Raw genomic sequence first — 22,603 nt, forward strand, 5'->3', positions numbered from 1 at the left:
CGGTAGCAAAGACCAAACATAGGGAATGTGTGTTATGCAAGAAGTCCCGACTACGATCATATGAAAAGAAGCTCTGCCAACCATGTATTGAAAAAACGGTGGCGGAGGAATCTCCAGGCATGTTGCAGGAAATTAGGTCCTTAATCAAGGATGAGGTTAAAAATTACAGTGAAGAGGGAGATGAGTTTTGTAAGAGCCCCCGCCGCATCCACCAGTAAAATTCAGTCTCCATCTGAAGATAGCTCTCATCAAGACAAGGAGCCGGGAGAATTGGGGTCCACATCTGAGCCGTCATCATCTGATGAGGAGTATGATCAACTATGCTTTCGGGCAGAGAACATGAGCAAACTCCTAAAAATCATAAAAGCTACTATGGGGGCTGGAATCCCCGAAAAAGCAGAGATTAGTCTTCCAGTCTTCCCGGTCCATAAAAATCTACTCAGCCTGATTAACAAGGAATGGAAAAAAACGATCAGGAAGGTATCGGTCCCCCAAATGCTTAAAATCCTTTTCCCTGAGGAGTTAGTCCAGTCTGGGGGGAAAAAGCGCCCAAAATAGGCACTGAGATTGCACAGATCTCAAACTGTAGCTCTGCCATTTTGAGGATTCAGGTTCCTGTAAAAATTCCTGTGGATTTTTATAGGAACCTAAATCCTCAAATGGTAGAGCTACAGTTTTTGAGATCTTGGCAATCGCAGCTTTTTTTAAGGAAGTCGACGCTTTTCATAAAAAAAACCTGGGAAGCAGCAGCGGGATTGTTCAAACCTAAAATCACTGCCACATGCACCGCAAGGTGTACCTTGTGAAATGGCTCCAGAGTTGGAAGTCCATATTAGGGACAAATGCTCAAGAGACCAATTATTGGATATTCAGAAGGCAGCAAATTTCCTTGCCGATGCTTCAGTGAATGGGGTCAGGTTAGCCGCCCGTGCCTGTGCACTCTCTAATTTCAGTAAGCGGCATTATGGGTAAAAAGTTGGAACACAGACTTACATTCAAAAATGAAATTATGCGGGCTTACCTTGCCAAAGAGTATCTGTTTGGAACAGCCCTAGATGATATCCTGGAAAAGGCAGAGGACAAAAAGAAAACATTCCCCGCCCCCTCTGGGCCCAGGGTCAGAGGTTCCTTTCGGACTTCAGGAGGGAGAAGGTGATAGGAAGAGCCAAAAGGATAACAGGGGGCGCCCTTAGTCACGAGATAAGGCCCAGGCGAAAGGGTTACTATTCAACAAGCCCTCCTGTAAAGGAACCCCTAAGCAGCAATGATGCCAGATCCCGGTGGAGGGAAGGTTAAGTCACTTTTTCCCCCAGTGGGAGGCTCTTCCGGCCTTGGCCTGGGTTATAAATACTGTTTCCCTGGGTCTCAGGCTATCCTTTTTCTTCCCTCCCTCCACAGCGGGTAATAAGTTCCCAGGTAGCCCCAAAAAAGCAGGGGGCACTAGAATGGGAAGCCCTCTCCTTATTAGAAAAAAGGTGTTAATCAGGGTGCCAGAGTCAGAGCAGGTAATGGGCTATTACAGCAAACTATTCCTAGTAAAAAAAAAAAACAAACACATGATGGGTCCTTTCTGACTATCTTCAATTTAAGATCTCTGAACCGCTATTTGGTAAAAGAGAAGTTCAAGATGGAGACCCTGAAGTCAGCAGGACTACTATTTCCCCTCTGCTACATGGCGGTGATAGACCTGACAATGCGTACTACCACGTCCTGATCCACAAAGAACACCAAAAATATTAAAGGCTGACAGTAAACATAAAAGGGGAACTGACTCACTTGCAGTACCAGTTCCTCCAAATCGGCATTTCGGCAGCCCAGAGGGTTTTCACCAAGATTATGGCGAATGTAGCATCCTATTTAAGGAGAGAGGATATTCTAATAGTCCCTTACCTGGACGACTTTTTAATCGTTGAAAAGTCAAAATGGGATTGTTTGGTGGCAGTCAACCAGGTCTGTTCAGTCCTATCCGATCTCGGATGGTTAATAAACGAAGCAAAATCAAAACTGCACCTTGCCCAAGTGCAGATATTTTTGGGCATCACTCTGGACTCTGTGCGTCAGTACTGTTTCCTCCCGACAGAAAGAATAGTAAAAATAAAACAAAAGGTCTTATCTACTCAGAAGTGGCCGAACATGACACTGAAGCTGGCAATGTCTTTGTTAAATTCCCTAACATGCACGATTCCTGCAATCCAATGGGTTCAGTTCCACACCAGAAGCCTTCAGGGGCAAATCTTGACTGTTCAAACAGCGGAACTGGACCTGGAACACTAGTGCTAGACCCATAGCATTTGAAAATAAGACCATAAAAAATTACACATACTTTGTATCGCCGTGTTCAGAAATGTCTGATCTATCAAAATATAAAATACATTTATCTGATCGGTGAAGGGCATAATGAGAAAAACTGTAAAACACCAGAATTTTTTTTTCTCCACCGCAACATTGCAATTAAATGCAATAGGAGTAAATAAAAGAATCTCAAAAAATGGTATTTGTAAAACTCCAGCTCAGGGCGCAAAAAAATAAGCAATCACTGAGCCCAAAATACAAAAAAATAAGAATGTTACAGTACAAACCAATTAAATATGTACAGTAGCTACGGAAAGTATTTAGACTCCTTTAAATTTTTCACTCTTTGTTTCATTGCAGCCATTTGGTAAATTCCAAAAAGTTAATTGTTTTCATTAATGTACACTCTGCACCCCATCTTGACAGGAAAAAAAAAACAAATTGTAGAAATTTTTGCATATTTATTAAACAAGAAAAACTGAAATATCACATGGTCATAAGTATTCAGACTCTTTGCTAAGTATTGAATAGAAGCACCCTTTTGAGGTAGTACAGCCGTGAGTCGTCTTGGGAATGATGCAAGTTTTTCACACCTGGATTTGGGGATCCTCTGCCATTCTTCCTTGCAGATCTTCTTCAGTTCCATCAGGTTGGATGGTGAATGTTGTTGGACAGTCATTTTCATGTCTCTCCAGAGATGCTCAATTGGGTTTAGGTCAGGGCTCTGGCTGGCCCAGTCAAGAATGGTTACAGAGTTGTTCTGAAACCACTCCTTTGTTATTTTAGCTGTGTGCTTAGGATCGTTGTCTTGGTAAAAGGTGACCCTTCGGCCAAGTCTGAGGTCCAGAGCATTCTGGAAGAGATTTTCTTCCAGGATATCTCTGTACTTGGTCGCATTAATCTTTCCTTCAATTGCAACCAGTCGTCCTGTCTCTGCAGCTGAAAAACACCCCCATAGCATGATTCTGCCACCACCATGTTTCCCTGTTGGGATTGTATTGGGAAGGTGATGAGCAGTGACTGGTTTTCTTCATACATACCACTTACATACCACTTAGAATTCTCACCAAAAAGTTCGATATTTGTCTCATCAGACCAGAGAATCTTATTTCTCGTAGTCTTGGAGTCCTTCATGTGTTTTTTTGCAAACTCTATTCGGGCTTTCATATGTCTTGCACTGAGGAGAGGTTTCTCCCATCTCCCTACTGCATCTCTGGAGCTCAACCACAGTGATCTTGGGGTTCTTCTTTACCTCTCCCACCAAGGCTCTTCTCCTTGGGCAGTTCCTTTTGATCTCATGATTCTCATTTGGTCTGACGTGTGCTGTCTTAAGGTACCGTCACACTAAGCGACGCTCCAGCGATCCCACCAGCAACCTGACCTGGCAGGGATCGCTGGAGCGTCGCTACACGGGTTGCTGGTGAGCTGTCACACAGGCAGATCTCACCAGCGACCAGTGACCAGCCCCCAGCCAGCAGCGACGCGTGGAAGCATGCTGCGCTTGGTAACTAAGGTAAATATCGGGTAACCAACCCGATATTTACCTTGGTTACCAGCGCACACCGCTTAGCGCTGGCTCCCTGCACACCTAGTCACAGTACACATCGGGTTAATTACCCAATGTGTACTCTGCTTCGTGTGCAGGGAGCCGGCTTCTGCGGACGCTGGTAACCACGGTAAACATCGGGTAACCAAGAAGCCCTTACCTTGGTTACCCGATATTTACCTTCATTACCAGCGTCTGCCGCTCTCAAACTGCCAGTGCCGGCTCCCTGTTCTCTGCACTCCTAGCCACAGTTCACATCGGGTTAATTACCCGATGTGTACTTCGGCTACGTGTGCAGAGAACAGGGAGCCGGCACTGACAGCTGAGAGCGGCAGACGCTGGTAACCAAGGTAAGGGCTTCTTGGTTACCCGATGTTTACCGTGGTTACCAGCGTCCACAGAAGCCGGCTCCTGCTCCCTGCACATTCAGTTGTTGCTCTCTCGCTGTCACACACAGCGATGTGTGCTTCACAGCGGGAGAGCAACAACTAAAAAATGGTCCAGGACATTCAGCAACAACCAGCGACCTCACAGCAGGGGCCAGGTTGTTGCTGGATGTCACACACAGCAACATCGCTAGCAACATCACTGTTACGTCACAAAAGTCGTGCCTCAGCAGCGATCTTGCTTAGTGTGACGTGGCCTTTATATAGACAGGTTTGTGCCTTTCCAAATCAATTCCTATCAGTTTAATTAAACACAGCTGGACTCCAATGAAGGAGTAGAACCATCTCAAGGAGGATGACGAGGAAATGGGCAGCATGTGACTTAAATATGAGTGTATGAGCAAAGGGTCTGAATACTTATGACCATGTAATATTTCAGTTTTCTTGTTTAATAAAGTTCCAAAAATTTCTACATTTCTGGGTTGTTGTTTTTTCTGTCAATCAAGATGGGTGCAGAGTTTACATAAATGAAGAAAAATGAACTTTTTTGAATTTACCACATAACTGCAATGAAAAAGAGTAAACAATTTAAAGGGTTCCGAATACTTTCCGTACCCTCCGTGTTTGTGTGTGTGTATATATATGTATATATATATATATATATATGTGTCTATATATATATATATATATATATATATATATATATATATATATATATAGAATATATATATATATAGCATATATATATAAAAATATTAGAGAGAGATTATGTGATATATATATATATATATATATATATATATATATGTATATATATATGTATATATATATATAATATGTATATATATATATATGTATATACATATGTATGTGTATATAAATATATATATATATATATATGTGTATATATATACAGACATAATATATATATGTCTGTGTATATAGAACCATACTGCCAGGTCAGTTTTATCAAATAGTGAGCATGGTAAATAAAAAAAAAAAAAAAAGAGGAATTGAACTTTTCTTTTGGAATTTTACCGCTCTTGGAATTTTTTTTTTCCCTGGTTTCAGTATATGGTAAAATGAATGTTGTCCTTCACAAGTACAACTTGTCCTGCAAAAAACAAGTCCTTATACTACTATGTTAGCTGAAAAATAAGGTTATGGCTGTTGGAAGAAGGGGAGGAAAAAATGAAAACCGAAAATTGCCTGGTAGAGAAGTTGTTCAGCTATTAAATCCTGTTGTCAGTCTCTGACCATGGCATTTAACAAGTGCTGGCAGGTGGCGCACGATTTCACACTCCCATCGGTGCGCTCGTATCGTGATGTTGAGGTGGTGATGGGTTGTCGTGACAGCCTGGAGTCTGCTGATGATCCCCATGCCTGTCATTATGATCCTCCCATTATGATCCTCCCATGACAGCCAACATTTGGCTAGCATTTATTGGAGATTGTAATTGTCACTATACATAACTTTGCTATGTATAGCACAAGTGATCAGGTGACCTCTGCTTGAAGTCCACTTAGTAGATTAAATACAATAAAATGTGAGGTAAAAAAGTTTTTAAAAATATATTAATAAGATAAAAAAAAGGTTCAAGTCACCTCCCTTTGGCCCATTAAAATTAAAAAAAAAAAAAAAAAAAATACACATTTGGTATTGCTGCCTTCATAAACGTCCAAGCTACCACAATATAAAATAAACTAATTTAATTGGTAAACAGCCTAGGATGGAAAATAATCAAATTAAGAATTACTGTTTTTTTTGGCCGCTGCAGTCTTGCAAGAAGAGGTAATAAAAACATTGTATCTACCAAAAAATGGTTTCCGTAAAAACGTCCACTCAAGGTGCAAAAATAATCCTTCATACAGCCCCATATCCCGAAAATTTAACATCCCATCGAGTCACGGAAATTGGTGACACAAGCAACTTTTTTTTTTTTTTTTAAAAATCACTTAAATTAAATATATACATGCATGTTTGTTATTTGCGTCCTCTTACTGACCTGGAGAATCCTACTGCCCAGTCCATTTTTCCATATAGTGAGCATGGTAATTAAAAAAATACAGAAAACAATTGTGGAATTGCACTTTCTTATAGCAATTTCATTCCACTTTGGAGTTTTTTCTAGCTTTGCAGTGCATCACATGATAAAATGTATGGTGTTATTCAAAAGTACAACTCATATTGAAAACAACAAGCCCTCGTATGTAAAAAAAAAAAAAAAAGTTATGATTCTTGGTAGAAGGGGAGGAAAAACGAAAATGGAAAATTGCACGGTCGTGAATGGGTTAAGAATAGACTGGAGAAATGTGAGATTGTTATTTGAGAGGCCAAGAATGTGTTTACAGTTTTTAGTTTTGAGCATTTTTTACAAGATTGTTTCTTTTTGCAGTTTTTAAAAATCCGCTATTTAGTGATATCCAAAAAACTATGCTGGGAAGGATCGGAATTTCTGTCATGTTCTTTTATCATCAGAAAGAACAGTGGATGAAGGTATTTATAGAAAGCTGGAACTTATTATTGTCATCTTTTAATTTTTTTTTCTAAGCAAAGTAGTTAATTTGCATATTTTATTTGAATAATTATTGTAAATTAACACATTTAATCTCTATTATAACAATGCTATCAAATCTCTTCCTGTTTTCTGTAATTACCCCCCCCCCCCTCCCCATTTTCATTCCACTATTTTTGGTACTATGAATTGAATGTACTATGTTTAAAGTTGGATATTACTGCTCAACCCTTATGGTCGGCGATCAGACTGTGGTCGGGACCCCCTAGAATCTCGCAGGCGCCTAAATTCCCGTCTAGAATACCAGTTATAACCGGCCATATCATCAAGACCTGAGTGGATCATGTATCAAATATATTTTTCCAGAGCAATCTTTTTTATGCCGTGATCAATATTGACTGCAGTATATAGAAGTTTGTGAGGAGGAGAGTCCTCCTTCACTCACCCCTTGGGACAAGATTACGGGGGACCAGAGGGTTGTCATTGCATCATGGCAGCTTAAGACCACCCACTGTACATGACCACCTGGTCTATTGTGTACAGTGGTCTGTTAGATCCAGCCAGAAGCAGGGTCAAACAGGCGACCTGTCAGTGTAGCACTGACCAGTGTAATGCATTGTCATGCTTGTGAATGGCAATGCATTTTGTTTATTTGGTTCTAGAATGACTCAATCTATAAAACTGTCACACTATTTTTTTTAAATTCTTTATTTAATAGGAACCAGATAAACATAAGGTTCAGATACCCAGACCAAAGAGCCCAACTGCACCAAAAGTGGTGCACAGCAAAACAGATAGTACAGTTAGCTAACAATATCCTGAGATGCATTCAGTCGTACGACCTGTCTTGTAGAGACCAGTTACACACAATTCCAAATATCTTTGCATGTTATAAGAGCAAAAGAAAGCAGAAAAGATGTAGAAAGAAAGGAAAAGGAGAATGCATTAACTATAGGCATAGCGGAGAACATGCTCCTGCAGGATAGAGAAGAAAAAAGGGGAGGGCAATGGGGTTGTGACGTAGAGGGGAAGGGGGGAGAAATGAGAGAAGGGGTTGGCAACTGGAGAGGGTTATGCTGACAGCCACACCATCTCTCCGTTTTCAGAGACTCCATGCACTTGCTTTACTGCGATGTCCCGTCACTGGGCCCAAGGTGGCTCCCCAGCAACACTCGATACTCCTCAGTTTGTTGGAAATCCAGTCTCTCCAAGTGGCCCAGAATTTCATGTAAGAGTCATGCAAAGATGGGGTCAGCTCCTCCCATGTGCATAGGGTCATTGACCCTGGTGATCACTGTGCGATAGTGGGTGGTATGGGATTTTTCCATCTCTACGGAATACATGACCTGGCTGCAATTATGAGGAACTTCCTCAAAGAGGATTTCTATGTTTTTTAGAGTGGGTCTCACAGTGATGCCACAAGAAGAGGGCAGGGCCCATCTCCTCAGTGGTTCCGGTGACCCAACGAATTGTTTCAGACACCCCCAATCAGAAAGGCTGGATCACCTCGCACTCCCAAAAAGCAGGAGGAGTGTACCCTCCTCTCTGCCACACCTGCTGCAAGAGAAGATGCATGAATCCTAGACTGCACCCGGTACCATCTGGACAGCAATTTGTATCTGGCCTCCTGGAACCTAGAGCTAATGGACGAGCTATACACAAGCGTGAAGATATGCATCCTTTACTCAGGGATAAAGCTGACGTTGAGGTCCAATTCCCACTGTGACACAAATGTTGGAGGGGATTGGTCGGGGGGGGACAATATAGACTACACTAACTAGAGCAAATGGGGTGCTGGGCCCGAGCCCCCCGGATATTCAAACTTTGTCTTGGGGTTCTAGAAAACTGCTTTAGGTGGGAATTTACCAAAAAAATGCTCAAGTTGTAGGTATCTCCATTGTCCTAGTGGACTCGGGGCTGGTCTAGCAGCCAGCAGGACTGGTCTAGCAGCCAGCAGAACTGCTGAGGGCCAATCGACGTCATCCCCAAAATCATCCACCCAGTCTATTCCATTTTACACCCGTAGTTTGAAAATAGGGTCCGATCGGCTTGTCCCAAAGGAGAGATGGCTCAGGACTGGAGTCATTTTAGAGTAGGGGGGAATCAGTCTGGAACACACCGGTACCATATTGCAGTAGGCCACTGTTGGGCCAATGGTCGGGTGTAATTTCAGAACCGCGGGGGCTTCTAGTAACAGCCATGGCAGTTTGTTTAGGAATATTGGGGAAAAAGACTGCTCTATCTGTACCAATAACTTCTGTACACCGATTCTGCACCAGTGTATAAATCTGCAAACCTGACCAGCAAGATGATATTGCTTCTTGTCTGGCAAGCCGATCCCACCTCTGTGTTTGGATCTAGTCAGGATAGTTGGCTTAATTCTCACTGGCTTACCCGCCCATATAAAGGAGGACTGGATTGACACAATCGTCCTGATGAAATCGGGTGGACTTTTTACCGGGAAGGCCTGTAGCAGGTACAATAGCCTAGGTAAAAACTTCATCTTGTAGATTTGACATCTACCAAACCAAGAGAACAGAAATTTCACCCAGCGATTACAGTCCCTCTGAACAGAGGCGAGCAGCTCAGGAAAGTTATACTGATACAGGAGACTAAGTTCACTGGTAAGGCATATGCCTAAATAGCCAAGAGATTGGTACGCCCACTTGAAGCTATAAGAGAATTTCAGATCCTCTACCTCCATGGGGACAGATTTATGTTCAATGCCTTTTGAAAACTTAATTTTAAAGTTTGACAATTGAGAGTATGTCTGAAATTCTTTCTTCAGACTGAGAGGGAAGTTCTGGGCGTGGGAACAAAGAATAAGAGGTCGTTTACATATGCGGCTACCTTAAGGTCCAGTCACACTAAGCAACTTACCAGCGATCCCAACAACGATAGGGATCGCTGGTAAGTTGCTAGGAGGTTGCTGGTGAGATGTCACACTAAGCGACGCTCCAGCGATCCCACCAGCAACCTGACCTGGCAGGGATCGCTGGAGCATGGCTACACGAGTTGCTGGTGAGCTCACCAGCAACCAGTGTCCAGCCCCCAGCGCCGCGTGGAAGATGCTGCGCTTGGTAACTAAGGTAAATATCGGGTAACCAACCCGATATTTACCTTGGTTACCAGCGCACGCAGCTACACGTGCACAGAGTAGGGAGCAGCGCACACTGAGCGCTGGCTCCCTGCTCTCCTAGTACAGCACACATCGGGTTAATTACCCGATGTGTGCTGCAGCTACATGTGCACAGAGCAGGGAGCAGCGCACAATGCTTAGTGCTGGCTCCTTGCTCTCCTAGTTACAGCACACATCAGGTTAATTACCCGATGTGTGCTGCAGCTAAATGTGCACAGAGCAGGGAGCAGCGCACAATGCTTAGTGCTGGCTTCTTGCTCTCCTAGTTACAGCACACATCGGGTTAATTAACCCGATGTGTCCTGCAGCTACATGTGCACAGAGCAGGAGCCGGCACTGACAGTGAGAGCTGCGGAGGCTGGTATCAAAGGTAAATATCGGGTAACCAAGGACAGGGCTTCTTGGTTACCCGATGTTTACATTGGTTACCAGCCTCTGCAGAAGCCGGCTCATGCTGCCTGCACATTTAGTTGTTGCTGTCTTGCTGTCACACACAGCGATCTGTGCTTCACAGCGGGACAGCAACAACTAAAACATGGCCCAGGACATTCAGCAACAACCAACGACCTCACAGCAGGGGCCAGGTTGTTGCTGGATGTCACACACAGCAGCATCGCTAGCAACGTCACAAAAGTTGTTCGTTAGCAGCGATGTTGCTTAGTGTGACGGGGCCTTTACGCGTGGCCTGATGTATCACAATACCTGCGACATCTCTGTTAGCTCGTACATGTCTGAGGAAGGGTTCCAGACTAAGAATTAATATTAGTGGAGGTAACGGGCAACCCTGACGGGTACCATTCAAGATGTTAAATGGGTCCGATAGGATCCCATTCACCCGGACCCTGGCTGAATTGGCCGAGTCGAGGGACATTATTCATCTTAACGTTCCGTCCCCCAACCCCAGACTTCTGTGTGTGGCCTCCATGAATGTCAAATCTACTTTGTCAAACGCCTTTTCGGTGTCCGTCGAAAGCAACATGGATGGGATGCTCCCAATTTTAGCTGTGTGAATTAAATTAATGACATTGATTGTATTGTCGCGGGCCTCGCAACCCGCCATGATCCCCGCCTGGTCTGGGTGGACAATCCTCGGAAGCAGAGGCGCTAACCTGGTTGCATGAATTTTAGCAAATAGCTTGGTGTCTTCATTTAGTAATGATATTAAACAAAAACTAACACATTGCGTGGGGTCATTTCCTGTCTTATGGATCACTGTGGTGTGCGCTCTTAGGGATTCTACGTTGGGGGCTGAACCAGCCACAGTACTAGAGTTAAATGCCGATAGAAGGTGTGGGGTCAGTATGTCTTTAAGCTTCTTATAATATAAGTGGGGAAGTCTGTCGGGTCCAGGTGCCTTACCTGTCTTGGAGGAGTCTTTATTTTCCCAAAGTTCCTGATTGGAGAATGGATTTTCTAATGCCTCAACCTTTACCGCAGCCAGATGAGGCATCTTTTCCGCTTTAATGCAGTCTATTATTTTAAGGCGCAAGATTCTTGATGACTTTGGGGGATTACCTGATTCTAAATTATGTAGGAAGATGAATGTCAACGCCCGCTGTTGTCTGAGAGCTCTTGCCAATGTCCTACTGCATTTATTCCCATATTCATAAAAGTGCCGCCGACATTGGGCCAGGATCCCCTTCGCTTTTCTATTGAGCAGTTCATCCCAAACTTTAAAGCTCGTGCTATCAGCCTCTGCTGAGGGTGCCTTTTTGTGTCGGTTCTCTAGGTCCTTCAGTTGCGCTAAGATCACAGAGATCTCAAGCTCCCTTTCCCTTTTCAACCATGCACCCAGCTGGATGAGTACTCCCCTAATGATACATTTGTGGGTCTCCCATACTGAGGTTGGAGATGTTTCTCCGGGAGCACTCAGAGTAAAATACTCTGTCAGCGTATAATGCACCACTTATGAATCCTGCAGGTCATCTAAAAGGGAGGTGTTCAGTTTCCATTGCCACTGATGTGGAATGGGGGATTGTAAAGATATCGTAATCGTGCAGAGTGCATGGTCAGAGAAGGAGATAACCTCCATTTGAGCCTGCTGAACCCGTGAGAGATCCCTATGATTTATGAAAAAATAGTCAAGTCTAGAATATACTCTAGAATATACGTGTGCAGAGGAGTAAAATGAGTAGTCCTTGTTGGCTGGATGCAGGAGCTTCCATGTGTCAATCAACTGATACTCATGGAGCATGCGTCCTGAGTTTGTAGTAGGGTAGCCAGTGAATATGTGGAGGTGTCGAAGAGGTGTCAAGCGCTGGGTTCAGAGCTATGTTGAAATCCCCCCCCATAATGAGTGTGCCCTCCACAAAGTCCTTCATAGTCACCAGGAAGCCAGCTAGTGCCGCAATTTGGCCCATGTTGGTTAGGTAGACTGAGACCAGGGTGTCCTGAGTCATCACTCTCAGCGGAAAATGAGGATAATTGACCCTCGGGATTTCAGGTCGGGAGAGAAGCTGTGATACACCTCAGGGAACCATCGACTAGACAAATTGAAAGGCTTGCATTCACACATGCGTTTCCTGTAAGAAAGCAACTTGGACAAAAGCCCTTCTCAACATATTTGTCAGAATGGATCTCTTGCCTCGACTATGTAGTCCCTTAACATTAATGGTTCCATATTTCACCTCAGTAATTACTGCCCTCTGCATGTTGGAAAGTTGAGATGGAGATGGCACCCCACAAGTGGAAAGCGGGATGCGAAGGGAGGGATGGGTAAAAGGGTTGGGGGAAGGGACCGATCAGAGGAGAGAAGAGGGTAAAAGAAGAGGGAAGAAAAATGAAAGAGTAATTGAAAGAGGAGAAACAGGAGGGAGCAGTTGTAAGGCTGGGGGATATTAGCATCAGAGTACTAAAGGAAGCGACAGAAGGAAAAGACAGTAGAGTCCAGCAGAACTAGAACACAATTTAGAACAAAAATTTCCAGTCTCATAAAGCAATTGAGTCCAGTTGCCCTCCTTCAACCGAAGAGCAACCCTTGGGGAATGTGGAAAGCCAGGGGTCAGAGCGAATCAGACCCTAGACCTAAATGAGAAAGTAAATTATGCTTCATCTGTCATCTCCCCCCTCCGCCCATAAGGTGGCAAGGGGAGAGGTACCCAACTTAAGTTACATTTTCCGTTAGGTTAAACCTGGTAAGAGAATAGCATGAGATATTGCTTGAAATGACATTGAGCTATGCAGAATGAAATATAAAATGAGGATGTCTCTAGCGAAATGAATGTACAATGTCAGCAAGCCTGGAGCCAACTAGGGCTAGGAACATATCGCCCGCACCTCACAGCTTACTCTGCATCAGAGACCAGTCCATCAACCAGGCAAGCCGCATGAGGGCTCCCCTGCAACAGAAATCTCTGGTGGGCCCGCCCGACGCCTCGGGGGTGGGTGGCTACTCCTTCTCTTTCTTTGACGCAAGGCGGATGGCCTATCGAGTTGGAGCCAATTGGGGACCTCAAGCGTAGGGGTGTCCAAAAATTGGAAGAGATCCTCAAGCTGCTTCAGGAGGTATTGGGCCCCATTGTGACCCACAGTAAGATGGAATGGGTGGAAGGAGAGGTCTTTCTTGTTTGTAAAAGGGGCTGAAGCTGTCGCCTCATGTATAGAGTCCGGAATGAGACATCTGGAAGAAGCATTATTTCAGCCCCCTCAAAAGAGACTCCCCCATGAGATGAGGCATGTCTTCTATATAGTCTCCTTTTCTGTAAAGTAATGCAGTCTACACAGGACGTCTCGCAGGTTGGAGTCGTCTGATGGCCCCTGTCGATACACACGATGCACTCTGTCAATGATGTATGAGGTATCACTCTGACTTGACTTGAAGTCCGTATTGAAGACTGACATGACAGTCTTGGATGGCTTTCAGGCGGACATTATTGCGCCTACCTCTGTTTTTTTGGTCATCTAACAGAGTTGCGATATTTTGAAAATAATTTAAAAATAATGCTTTCATCATACTGCTGAAAAAGGTGGAATAAAACTCAATCAAAAAGTTGAAAGTAAATAAAAATGGTATCACTAATATCGACATATTGTCCCGCAAAAAAAAAAAATCGCCACACAGCGCAATCAGTGAAAAAAATAAAAAAAGCTTCAGCTCTAAGAATAAAGCAATGCAATAACAATTATTTTTTTCTAGAAAAGTTTTTGTGGAAAAACAAAAAAAATTATATAAAAGGGGTGTCATTGCAATCGTTCTGAGCTGAAGAATAAAGGTATATTATCACCTATAAGTGCACGGTACACAGCGTAAAAAAAAAGTGGTTTTTGTTCATTCTGTCAAGCTGAATATACAGCAAAATTTGAGTAGAAGGCAATTACAAATTTTATATGCCAAAAAATGATACAAATAAAAACTTATAACTCATTCCAGAAAAAACAAGCCCTCACATGACTGCCGGCAGGAATATAGACAACTTAGAGCTCTCAAAATATGGCAATGCAAACATTTTTTAAAGCGTTGGTTTAGTGGTTAATAATTTCCAAACATTTAAATCTGGTATCGCTCAAATCGAACCGACCTGAAAAATAAAGCAGTCTAATCACTTATATCACATGGTGAATGGCGTAAAAAATAAATAAAATCAGCTCTTGACCTGCTGTTGATCTCTTCATTCTTCTGCCCACAGATCACAGTAATGCATGGCTCACATTTATCCTACGCCCTACACTGAGCACTTACACTGTGGTTTATGTCTGAAATACGTGATTTAGACAGAACCCCCGATGGAACATTCACTATAATCAGGCAGAGGGAGTCATTTTGGACTGTCTCTTTGGCCTATGATCCGGTGGTGTCCAGCTTTTTAAACGTCCTTTAAAAGTGTGGTTGACCACAGATTTGTGCGCTTCTGAAAAAGACAAGAGGCCAAACAGAGGTCAGAGTCCAATGCAATTATAGTGAATAGATCTGTTTTGGATTTCATCTGAAACACATCATTCTGAGAGTTAGATGGGAATCCCAATTTAAGTGCTCAGTGTAGAGCACAGGATAAATGTGATCCAAAATGTCATGTAAAATGTTCCCAGTAAAAGATTCAACTCATTCCACAAAAATAAAGCAAGATCCCACTCTGTCATCTGTTAATGGAAATACAGGAGGGTTCCACGACTCAAGTTTCTCATCCCTCAAAAGAAATCCAGCCAAATCTGCGCTTTCAAATCCAAAGTGCCACCCTCAATTCGGAGCCCCACAATGTGCCTAAAACGCAGATGGGTTCAACATGTTTCTCAGAAACATTAGCGAGGAGAGCGCACTTAATTACTGGGTGTGTTTCTCCAGTTGAACAAACTGGCCCCAATGTATAAAAACTAAAAAGGCATATTTGCAATTTTCATTCTGCAACATTCTTTGCTCGTTAGTGGAAATCACTGATGTAGGCAAAATAGTCACCTCGCCTGTAGATGAAGTCCCAGAAGGTTGTCCGTTCCAAAATGAAGGATTCATCTTTTCTGGCAAATGGACTCTGCAAACTATTCTCGCAAAATCTTCTCTGCAAATTTCAAATAGTGCTACTTCCGTGCTGTGTGGTAAAACCGTACTATAGAGCCACATATAGAGTATTGCCACATTCAAAAGAAATTGTCTAACACATTTTGGTGCCATTTTTACTTATTCCCTTTTGTGAAAATGTGAAATCTGGGGCTAAAATAAAATTTTGTGGTAAAAAGGTAATTGTTTTCTTTACCGCCCAATGGTAAAAAATTCCATGAAGCACCTGTGATGACTCACTGCACCCCTAGATGAATTTCATTTAGGGCTGCAATTTGTAAAAAAGGGTTACAGGGTGTTATGGCACCCACAAACCATAACTGCAACATCTGTGCTATAATATGGTGCTCGTGGACCACTCAGTTTATTGTTGAATTTCTCCTATTTGCCCTTTTTAAAAATTGAGTGAAAAGAAAAATATTTTTTTTTCTTCACCTCCCAGTGGTGCGCCTTCCCTTCTGAGCTTTGTATTGTGCCGTAAACGTAGTTTTCAACCACTTATGGGGTATTGACATACTCAGAAAAAAAAAGTGTAACAAATTATACCATTTGTTTTTTCCTGTTACCCCTTTTGAAAATTAAAATCTTGGGGCCAAAACATTTTATTGTCACCCAGTATAATTTTAAATGTACTCAATACTACCCTAAATTTAATTCCACAATGTAATTTTCAGCAGAAACCCCCCACAATTGACCCCGTTTTGGAGAATACACCTACCAAGAAGACTACACCTATCTAATGGATGAGTCTATTCTGGTGCGGCTGCAGGTTGCTAGTTTTAGGCTGGGAAGAGCCCAATAACCATGGGCCTGCTCAGCCTGAGAATACCAGCCACCAGCTGGCTGTTTTATCTGGATTGGGTATCCAAATTAGGGGGACCACATGCTGTTTTTTTTTTTTTTTAAATTATTATTTAAATGATTTACAAATAAAGCCGCATGGGGTCCTTCAAATTTGGATTCACAGCCAAGATAACGCGCACAGCTGGATTCTGCAGCCTCTAGTTGTCTGTTTTATCTGCACTGGATATGAACATATCGTGGAACCTACGCCATTTTTTCCAGTTATTTATTTTACACTCCACAACCAATCACAGACGCCGGCAGTCTGACTGCAACCAATCACAGACGCTGTCATACAAGGTGTGCAGGGGAAGCCATGATTATGCTTGAGATCTAATGAGCGGACCTGGAAGCAGTGTGACAGCTGCACGGAAACCTAAGTATAATTTTCTTGCAATAATCTTTATTTTGCTTCCTTTTAACTTTTTTTTTTTTTAATTATATTTATCTGGGTGGCCTGAGGCCAAACAATAACACAGACTTCCCTGAGAAGTCAGTGTTCGGGGGTCCGCGCATGGACACTACGCCTCCGGTTCGGACCCCGAACTTTAATGTTTTGGTTCGCCCATCACTAATTGTTACCAGTATAAGACATGTAGATCAGTAAAACACTGTCAGTTATTTCATATCTCACATTGATAACTCCCCATTTCATTGAAATTAAGCTCTGGAGGCAGATTCTTGGCGAGATCTGTGTCGTGTCTGGCCCATATGTCTTAACCGCTCATTTACATATTAGGAACAATGTTGATTTCTCTGGAATAAAAGATTGGATCGCATATATCGAGGTATCGTTCTATGACTTACATTCATTGACCTATTCCCTTTAAATGCCTGATGTTTATAATGTTTAAATACTTTTAAGGGGAGAAGAGTGATTTACAAATTCCATGAGCTGAAGATCAACTACACAATCTTAAAAGGGATCACTCGTCAAGAAAGCGTTGCGTCACGTTGTCAAGTGGTTAATGTTGCTGTTGAGATTTTCCTCAAGTGTGGAAACCTTTCTAGTGCAGTGCAGACACTAAAAGGTAAAAATTTGCTACAATAAGTTTTATTAATTTTTGCAATTAAACTATACTGAAAATACTCTTAGGCTGTGTATTTATTTTTACTAAAATGTTTTGGTGCACTGCCACCATATACACTGATAAAAAATCCCAAGTGGTAAGAAAAGTTATGTTGTGCATATTTTCAATGCATTTATTGAAATTTGTGCCAGTTTAATAATTCCTAAATCTATCCTCTAACAATATTTATTAATCTAGACTGGACAATGTTGAAAAGATCACTTTTAGGGATTGCTAACATGGGTGGTTATTCTCTCATTCCAGAGTATTGGGCTGATTATGTTAGTGACACTCGACCCAAACTCTGGTACTCACATGCTATAATTGAATCACAGGTGAGGTGAAGATGGAGAACTTAATTTCTCCAGCGTCTCCATTGTCTATCTTGACATAAATCAGACTGTAGCCAAACCACATACAAGTGCAGTCCAATCTTTTGTACACAGCCATAGACTTAAGGTGGTGTCACACACGACGACAACGACGTCGCTGCTACGTCACCATTTTGTGACGTTGCAGCGACGTCCCGTCGCTGTGTGTGACATCCAGCAACGAGCTGGCCCCTGCTGTGAGGTCGCCGCTCGTTGCTGAATGTCCAGCTTCATTTTTTGGTCATCGCTCTCCCGCTGTGACGCACAGATAGCTGTGTGTGACAGCGAGAGAGCGACGAAATGAAGGGAGCAGGAGCCGGCATCTGGCAGCTGCGGTAAGCTGTAACCAAGGGAAACATCGGGTAACCAAGGTGGTTACCCGATATTTACCTTCGTTACCAGCCTCCGCCGCTCTCACGCTGCCAGCGCCGGCTCCTGCTCTCTGCACATGTAGCTGCAGTACACATCGTGTAATTAACCCGATGTGTACTGTAGCTAGGAGAGCAGGGAGCCAGTGCTCAGTGTGCACGGCTCCCTGCTCTCTGCACATGTTGTAGCACAGCGACGCGTGTCGTTATGATCGCTGCTTCGGCTGCTGTGTTTGACAGCTAAGCAGCGATCATAACAGCGACTTACAAGGTCGCTGCTACGTCACAGAAAATGGTGACGTAACAGCGACGTCGTTGTCGCTGTCGTTTAGTGTGACCCCAGCTTTAGAACAGTAAATCTCCATATAACCATACCTATGGTATAAGGAGGGGTGATGGTGAATCAAATCACCCTACCCACTCAAACTCCAAACAAATTGCAAAAACAGGAGGAAACAGGAGTTTTTTCGGGAAATAAATTATTTTTAATTTTTCAAATATATTTTTTTTTATTGAATTTTTTTATATATGCGAATTGTGACTAAAACAGATAATGGAACACACACCTAAAAACTGTGAAAGAGTGATATGGATAAAAAAACATTGGAAATGAATAAGGATCACATGGTAGCTACACATAAAGTGGTAACACAGTTTACAACTTTTTTATGTGTAGCTATCATGTGACCCTTAGTCATTCTATCATGTTCCCTGGTACCTCCAATGTTTTTTTATCCATATCACTCTTTAACATTTTTTAGATGTGTGTTCCATCATCTGTTTTAGTCACAATTTGCATATATAAAAATTCTATTAAAAAATATATATTTGAAAAGTTAAAAATAATTTCTTTCACGAAAAAATTATGGTTTCCTGTGAACACCAGCTAAACGCTGTTTTTTACAGGAGGATTGTCATGACAAGCACGATGGTCTTTAGCAGACCCCTGGCTTTCATGGCAACCCATCAACACCCTGTGATCACATCAGAAACGCATTGATGTGCACATAGAATGGTGCTCCCCCATGCCGGCACACGTGAAAGCTCGCTTTCAGAGATTGACAGTGGCATCTCACATGTTAACAGCCATGGGCGGAGATTCTGGCTGTTGGAGGCAGATGATGGCTGAATAATTCATATGTTGAGAAGGGATTAAATTAAAACTGAGATTCAATGTTTAAACTAATGACCTATATTGATAACTAATTCTTCATGAGTGGATAAGTCTGACACTGTGTTATGTTCCAGTGCCCTGGACAACCGAGTGCATTCCACAGAGAAATATAAATATTGTGCTGTAATTGGGATATCTTGCTTTTGTAGTGCGTTAAAGCATTTGACTCCACCAAGATCGAGCATCCTACATACAGTGTTTGAATTGAGCAGTGATCACACATGACAGATGGTAAAATGCAATACTTCACTCCATCAGTCCCCCAGACTCTGTAGTGGGACCAAGCGACCATACCTTTTGTGGCTAGATAATGAATGTTAGCACGGCAACCCTTTTAGCTTCTATAACCATCATGTTTTTTATTTTTTTTGTTTTAGAGTCCCATTGGATAATAAACACTTCCATGTGGCCTTGTAAAATGATGGATGTTTTGCACCGTCACAACTTGCTGTGTTTGCTGGTACACGAAGCATTGTCTAAAAATATGTTCAGCATGTGCTTCGATGTCCTCCAAAGACTGCCTGGATTCCAGGAGTCTCAAGGTAATTACATCCTTAGTGGCACTATATATTTATTAGACAAAAAGTAAGTGTATATTTGCCAATTTACACTTTACTCCAAGTTGTGTTCATTAATGTCCATACTTCAAACCTGTGGGTCATTCCGTGTCAAGTGGACCAGTTTTAAAAATCGTCCCCACTCGACGTTCTCCGATTTTGCTGAAAATTTATAAGGATGTACATGTATGTTTGAAAAGAGGTTCTGTAAATTTTTAGGGCCAGATCTCAAATATATTGGGCACTGTTGACCTTTCACTGGAGGCCCCCCCAATGCTGCGGCTTCAGCTAAGAGGATTTTGCAAACTTTGGCACATAGCCATTAGAGTTCTATACTGGCTATGATGCTGAAATTTGGCATACTAGCTCAACTTCTGCTGCTAAACGCGATAAAATTATTACCGGCTATGACAAAACAATATTTCGGCCGCAATTTTGTGTCAAAGTAGCTTGCAAAACGCCTCGCATAAAATTTATGCCAAACTTTGCCCATATATAACTCAAGACCAAAAACCAATAGGAACTGGTGCTTTACCCTGTACAACAAACATCTTCATGACTTTGCATTGCTGCAATATCACGGTCAAAGCATATGTATTTGTGGAAATATTCACACCCACATATGATGACAAACTTAAAAAAAACGGATTTTACCTATTTTTAGGTCAAATTTCCCAAAAAGGGTACCCCTAAAATATATTAATTCTGTTATCATTTGAAAGAGCACATTTTTCTCTACAAGGATCATTGGGGGTATTTTTGGAGTCTCTCCATTTAAGAAAAGAAAAATGCCACTGAACATGGTGTTATTTATTAATACGCAATGAATGCTAACTGCACTATTCAAACCCTTGCGTTGGTCCATGGTGGTTATACCACAACCAATTCCCTAAGAATTGGTATTATAATCCTATTAAGAATTGTAATAATGCTGTCTTTCGAGAATTGGCAGCCCCATCGCCTAGGAGCCATGGCCGATAGCCGTGCAAGGCAAGTCGCGGGTGGTCTCTTTATCGCAGGTTCCAAAGCCTGAGGGTGGGTGTCTTTGCCTAGGATCCCAAGCCTAATATTGGGTATCTTTTGTTGGTTCCCAAGCCATAATGTTCAGTCTAAGTAATGGTCTGGAATTGTTGCTGAATTTACAACATAATCGGTTCAGAGAAGCTGTATTGTCGGCCCATTGCTGTTGCAGCTGGTGCTGGAATTATTGCAATGATCGACTGCTCGGGAATCCAGCATGTATCATTTCTCACAGCCAGTGAAAGAAGCTAGCTGGTCCATGAGGATGCATAAAATGTATTAATGCATCATGGTCGTCGACTGAAATTTCAGAAATATTTCCAATCCACCAGTTCCTATCGTAAATGCAGCTAATGTATTGCCCTGGCTGGAGGTTTGCAATTGGCACAAAAGGCATTTCTGATCTGACAGATCCATCTACATGGGCAATGAAAGATGAAGGGTCATTTGACACCCTTGAAATGCGAATCTTTTTGTCATCAATTTCATTCTCCATCACTAAAAAATAAATAATATATGCATTAAAATGTAACAATAGTCAATAGGTTTATAGGTTTTTGATTATAATAGACATTGCTAGCAACAATACAACTCTGTAACATGTGATAAGAATCTGAAAATCAAACACAAAATCAATGCATTACGTGCATACATAACACCATGTTCAGTGGCATTTTTCTTTTCTTAAATGGAGAGACTCCAAAAAAAAACCCAATGATCCTTGTAGAGAAAAATGTGCTCTTTCAAATGATAACAGAATTAATATATTTTAGGGGTACCCTTTTTGGGAAATTTGACCTAAAAATAGGTAAAATTCGTTTTTTTTAAGTTTGTCATCATATGTGGGTGTGAATATTTCCACAAATACATATGCTTTGACCGTGATATTGCAGCAATGCGAAGTCATGAAGATGTTTGTTGTAAAGGGTAAAGCACCAGTTCCTATTGGTTTTTGGTCTTGAGTTATATATGGGCAAAGTTTGGCATAAATTTTATGCGAGGCGTTTTGCAAGCTACTTTGACACAAAATTGCGGCCGAAATATTGTTTTGTCATAGCCGGTAATAATTTTATCGCGTTTAGCAGCAGAAGTTGAGCTAGTATGCCAAATTTCAGCATCATAGCCAGTATAGAACTCTAATGGCTATGTGCCAAAGTTTGCAAAATCCTCTTAGCTGAAGCTGCAGCCTTGGGGGGGGCCTCCAGTGAAAGGTCAACAGTGCCCAATATATTTAAGATCTGGCCCTAAAAATGTACAGAACCTCTTTTCAAACATACATGTACATCCTTATAAATTTTCAGCAAAATTGGAGAACGTCGAGTGGGGACCACTGGTCCACTTGACACGGAATGACCCCTGTGTCGTACTGATCCACATTATCACACTGATAGTTTGCCAGGGGCCTACGCTGGGCCTCTATTTTTATAGTTTTTCTTTCAGGTTCATGTGTGAAAAAATAAATTCACTATTTGAATAATTTAGGAACTTTTCCTGAATGCCATTTCTTAGGTCTCTAATGAAGAATCATGACACAGCCCAAGCCAGTATTTCTGACATTTTGCTATTGTCGTCTGTGTAGGACTCTTATAACTTAGGCTTCACGTGACCAGCTATCATACACTATAGTGTGAAGATAAACGTTGGCTTCTACTGTGTCTTGGAATGGTGCAATACAAGTCTAGACAACTTTTAATGGATTATAGATTTATAAAAACCTTCACAGCTAGTCTAATGCCCTGTCTTTTATTATATGATGTTTCCATATGCCTCCACATGGTGCTATGTTAGATAAAAAAATAATAGTTCACATTACAGTATTCAATTAGCTGAAAA

General features: G+C 42.1%; 1 protein-coding gene across 1 annotated transcript in view; it reads left to right on the plus strand.

Annotated features, from left to right (window-relative positions):
* Positions 1–22,603, plus strand: part of TOPAZ1 (testis and ovary specific TOPAZ 1) — a 321,592-nt gene that overhangs the window by 250,803 nt on the left and 48,186 nt on the right. The window contains exons 15-17 of the mRNA XM_075315235.1: positions 6,621–6,721; positions 17,076–17,241; positions 19,571–19,735. Coding sequence (XP_075171350.1) covers positions 6,621–6,721; positions 17,076–17,241; positions 19,571–19,735 — 432 coding nt within the window. The remainder of the gene's footprint in view (positions 1–6,620; positions 6,722–17,075; positions 17,242–19,570; positions 19,736–22,603) is intronic.

Source organism: Anomaloglossus baeobatrachus, chromosome 6 (genome assembly GCF_048569485.1).
Source record: "Anomaloglossus baeobatrachus isolate aAnoBae1 chromosome 6, aAnoBae1.hap1, whole genome shotgun sequence".
NCBI lineage: Eukaryota > Metazoa > Chordata > Amphibia > Anura > Aromobatidae > Anomaloglossus > Anomaloglossus baeobatrachus.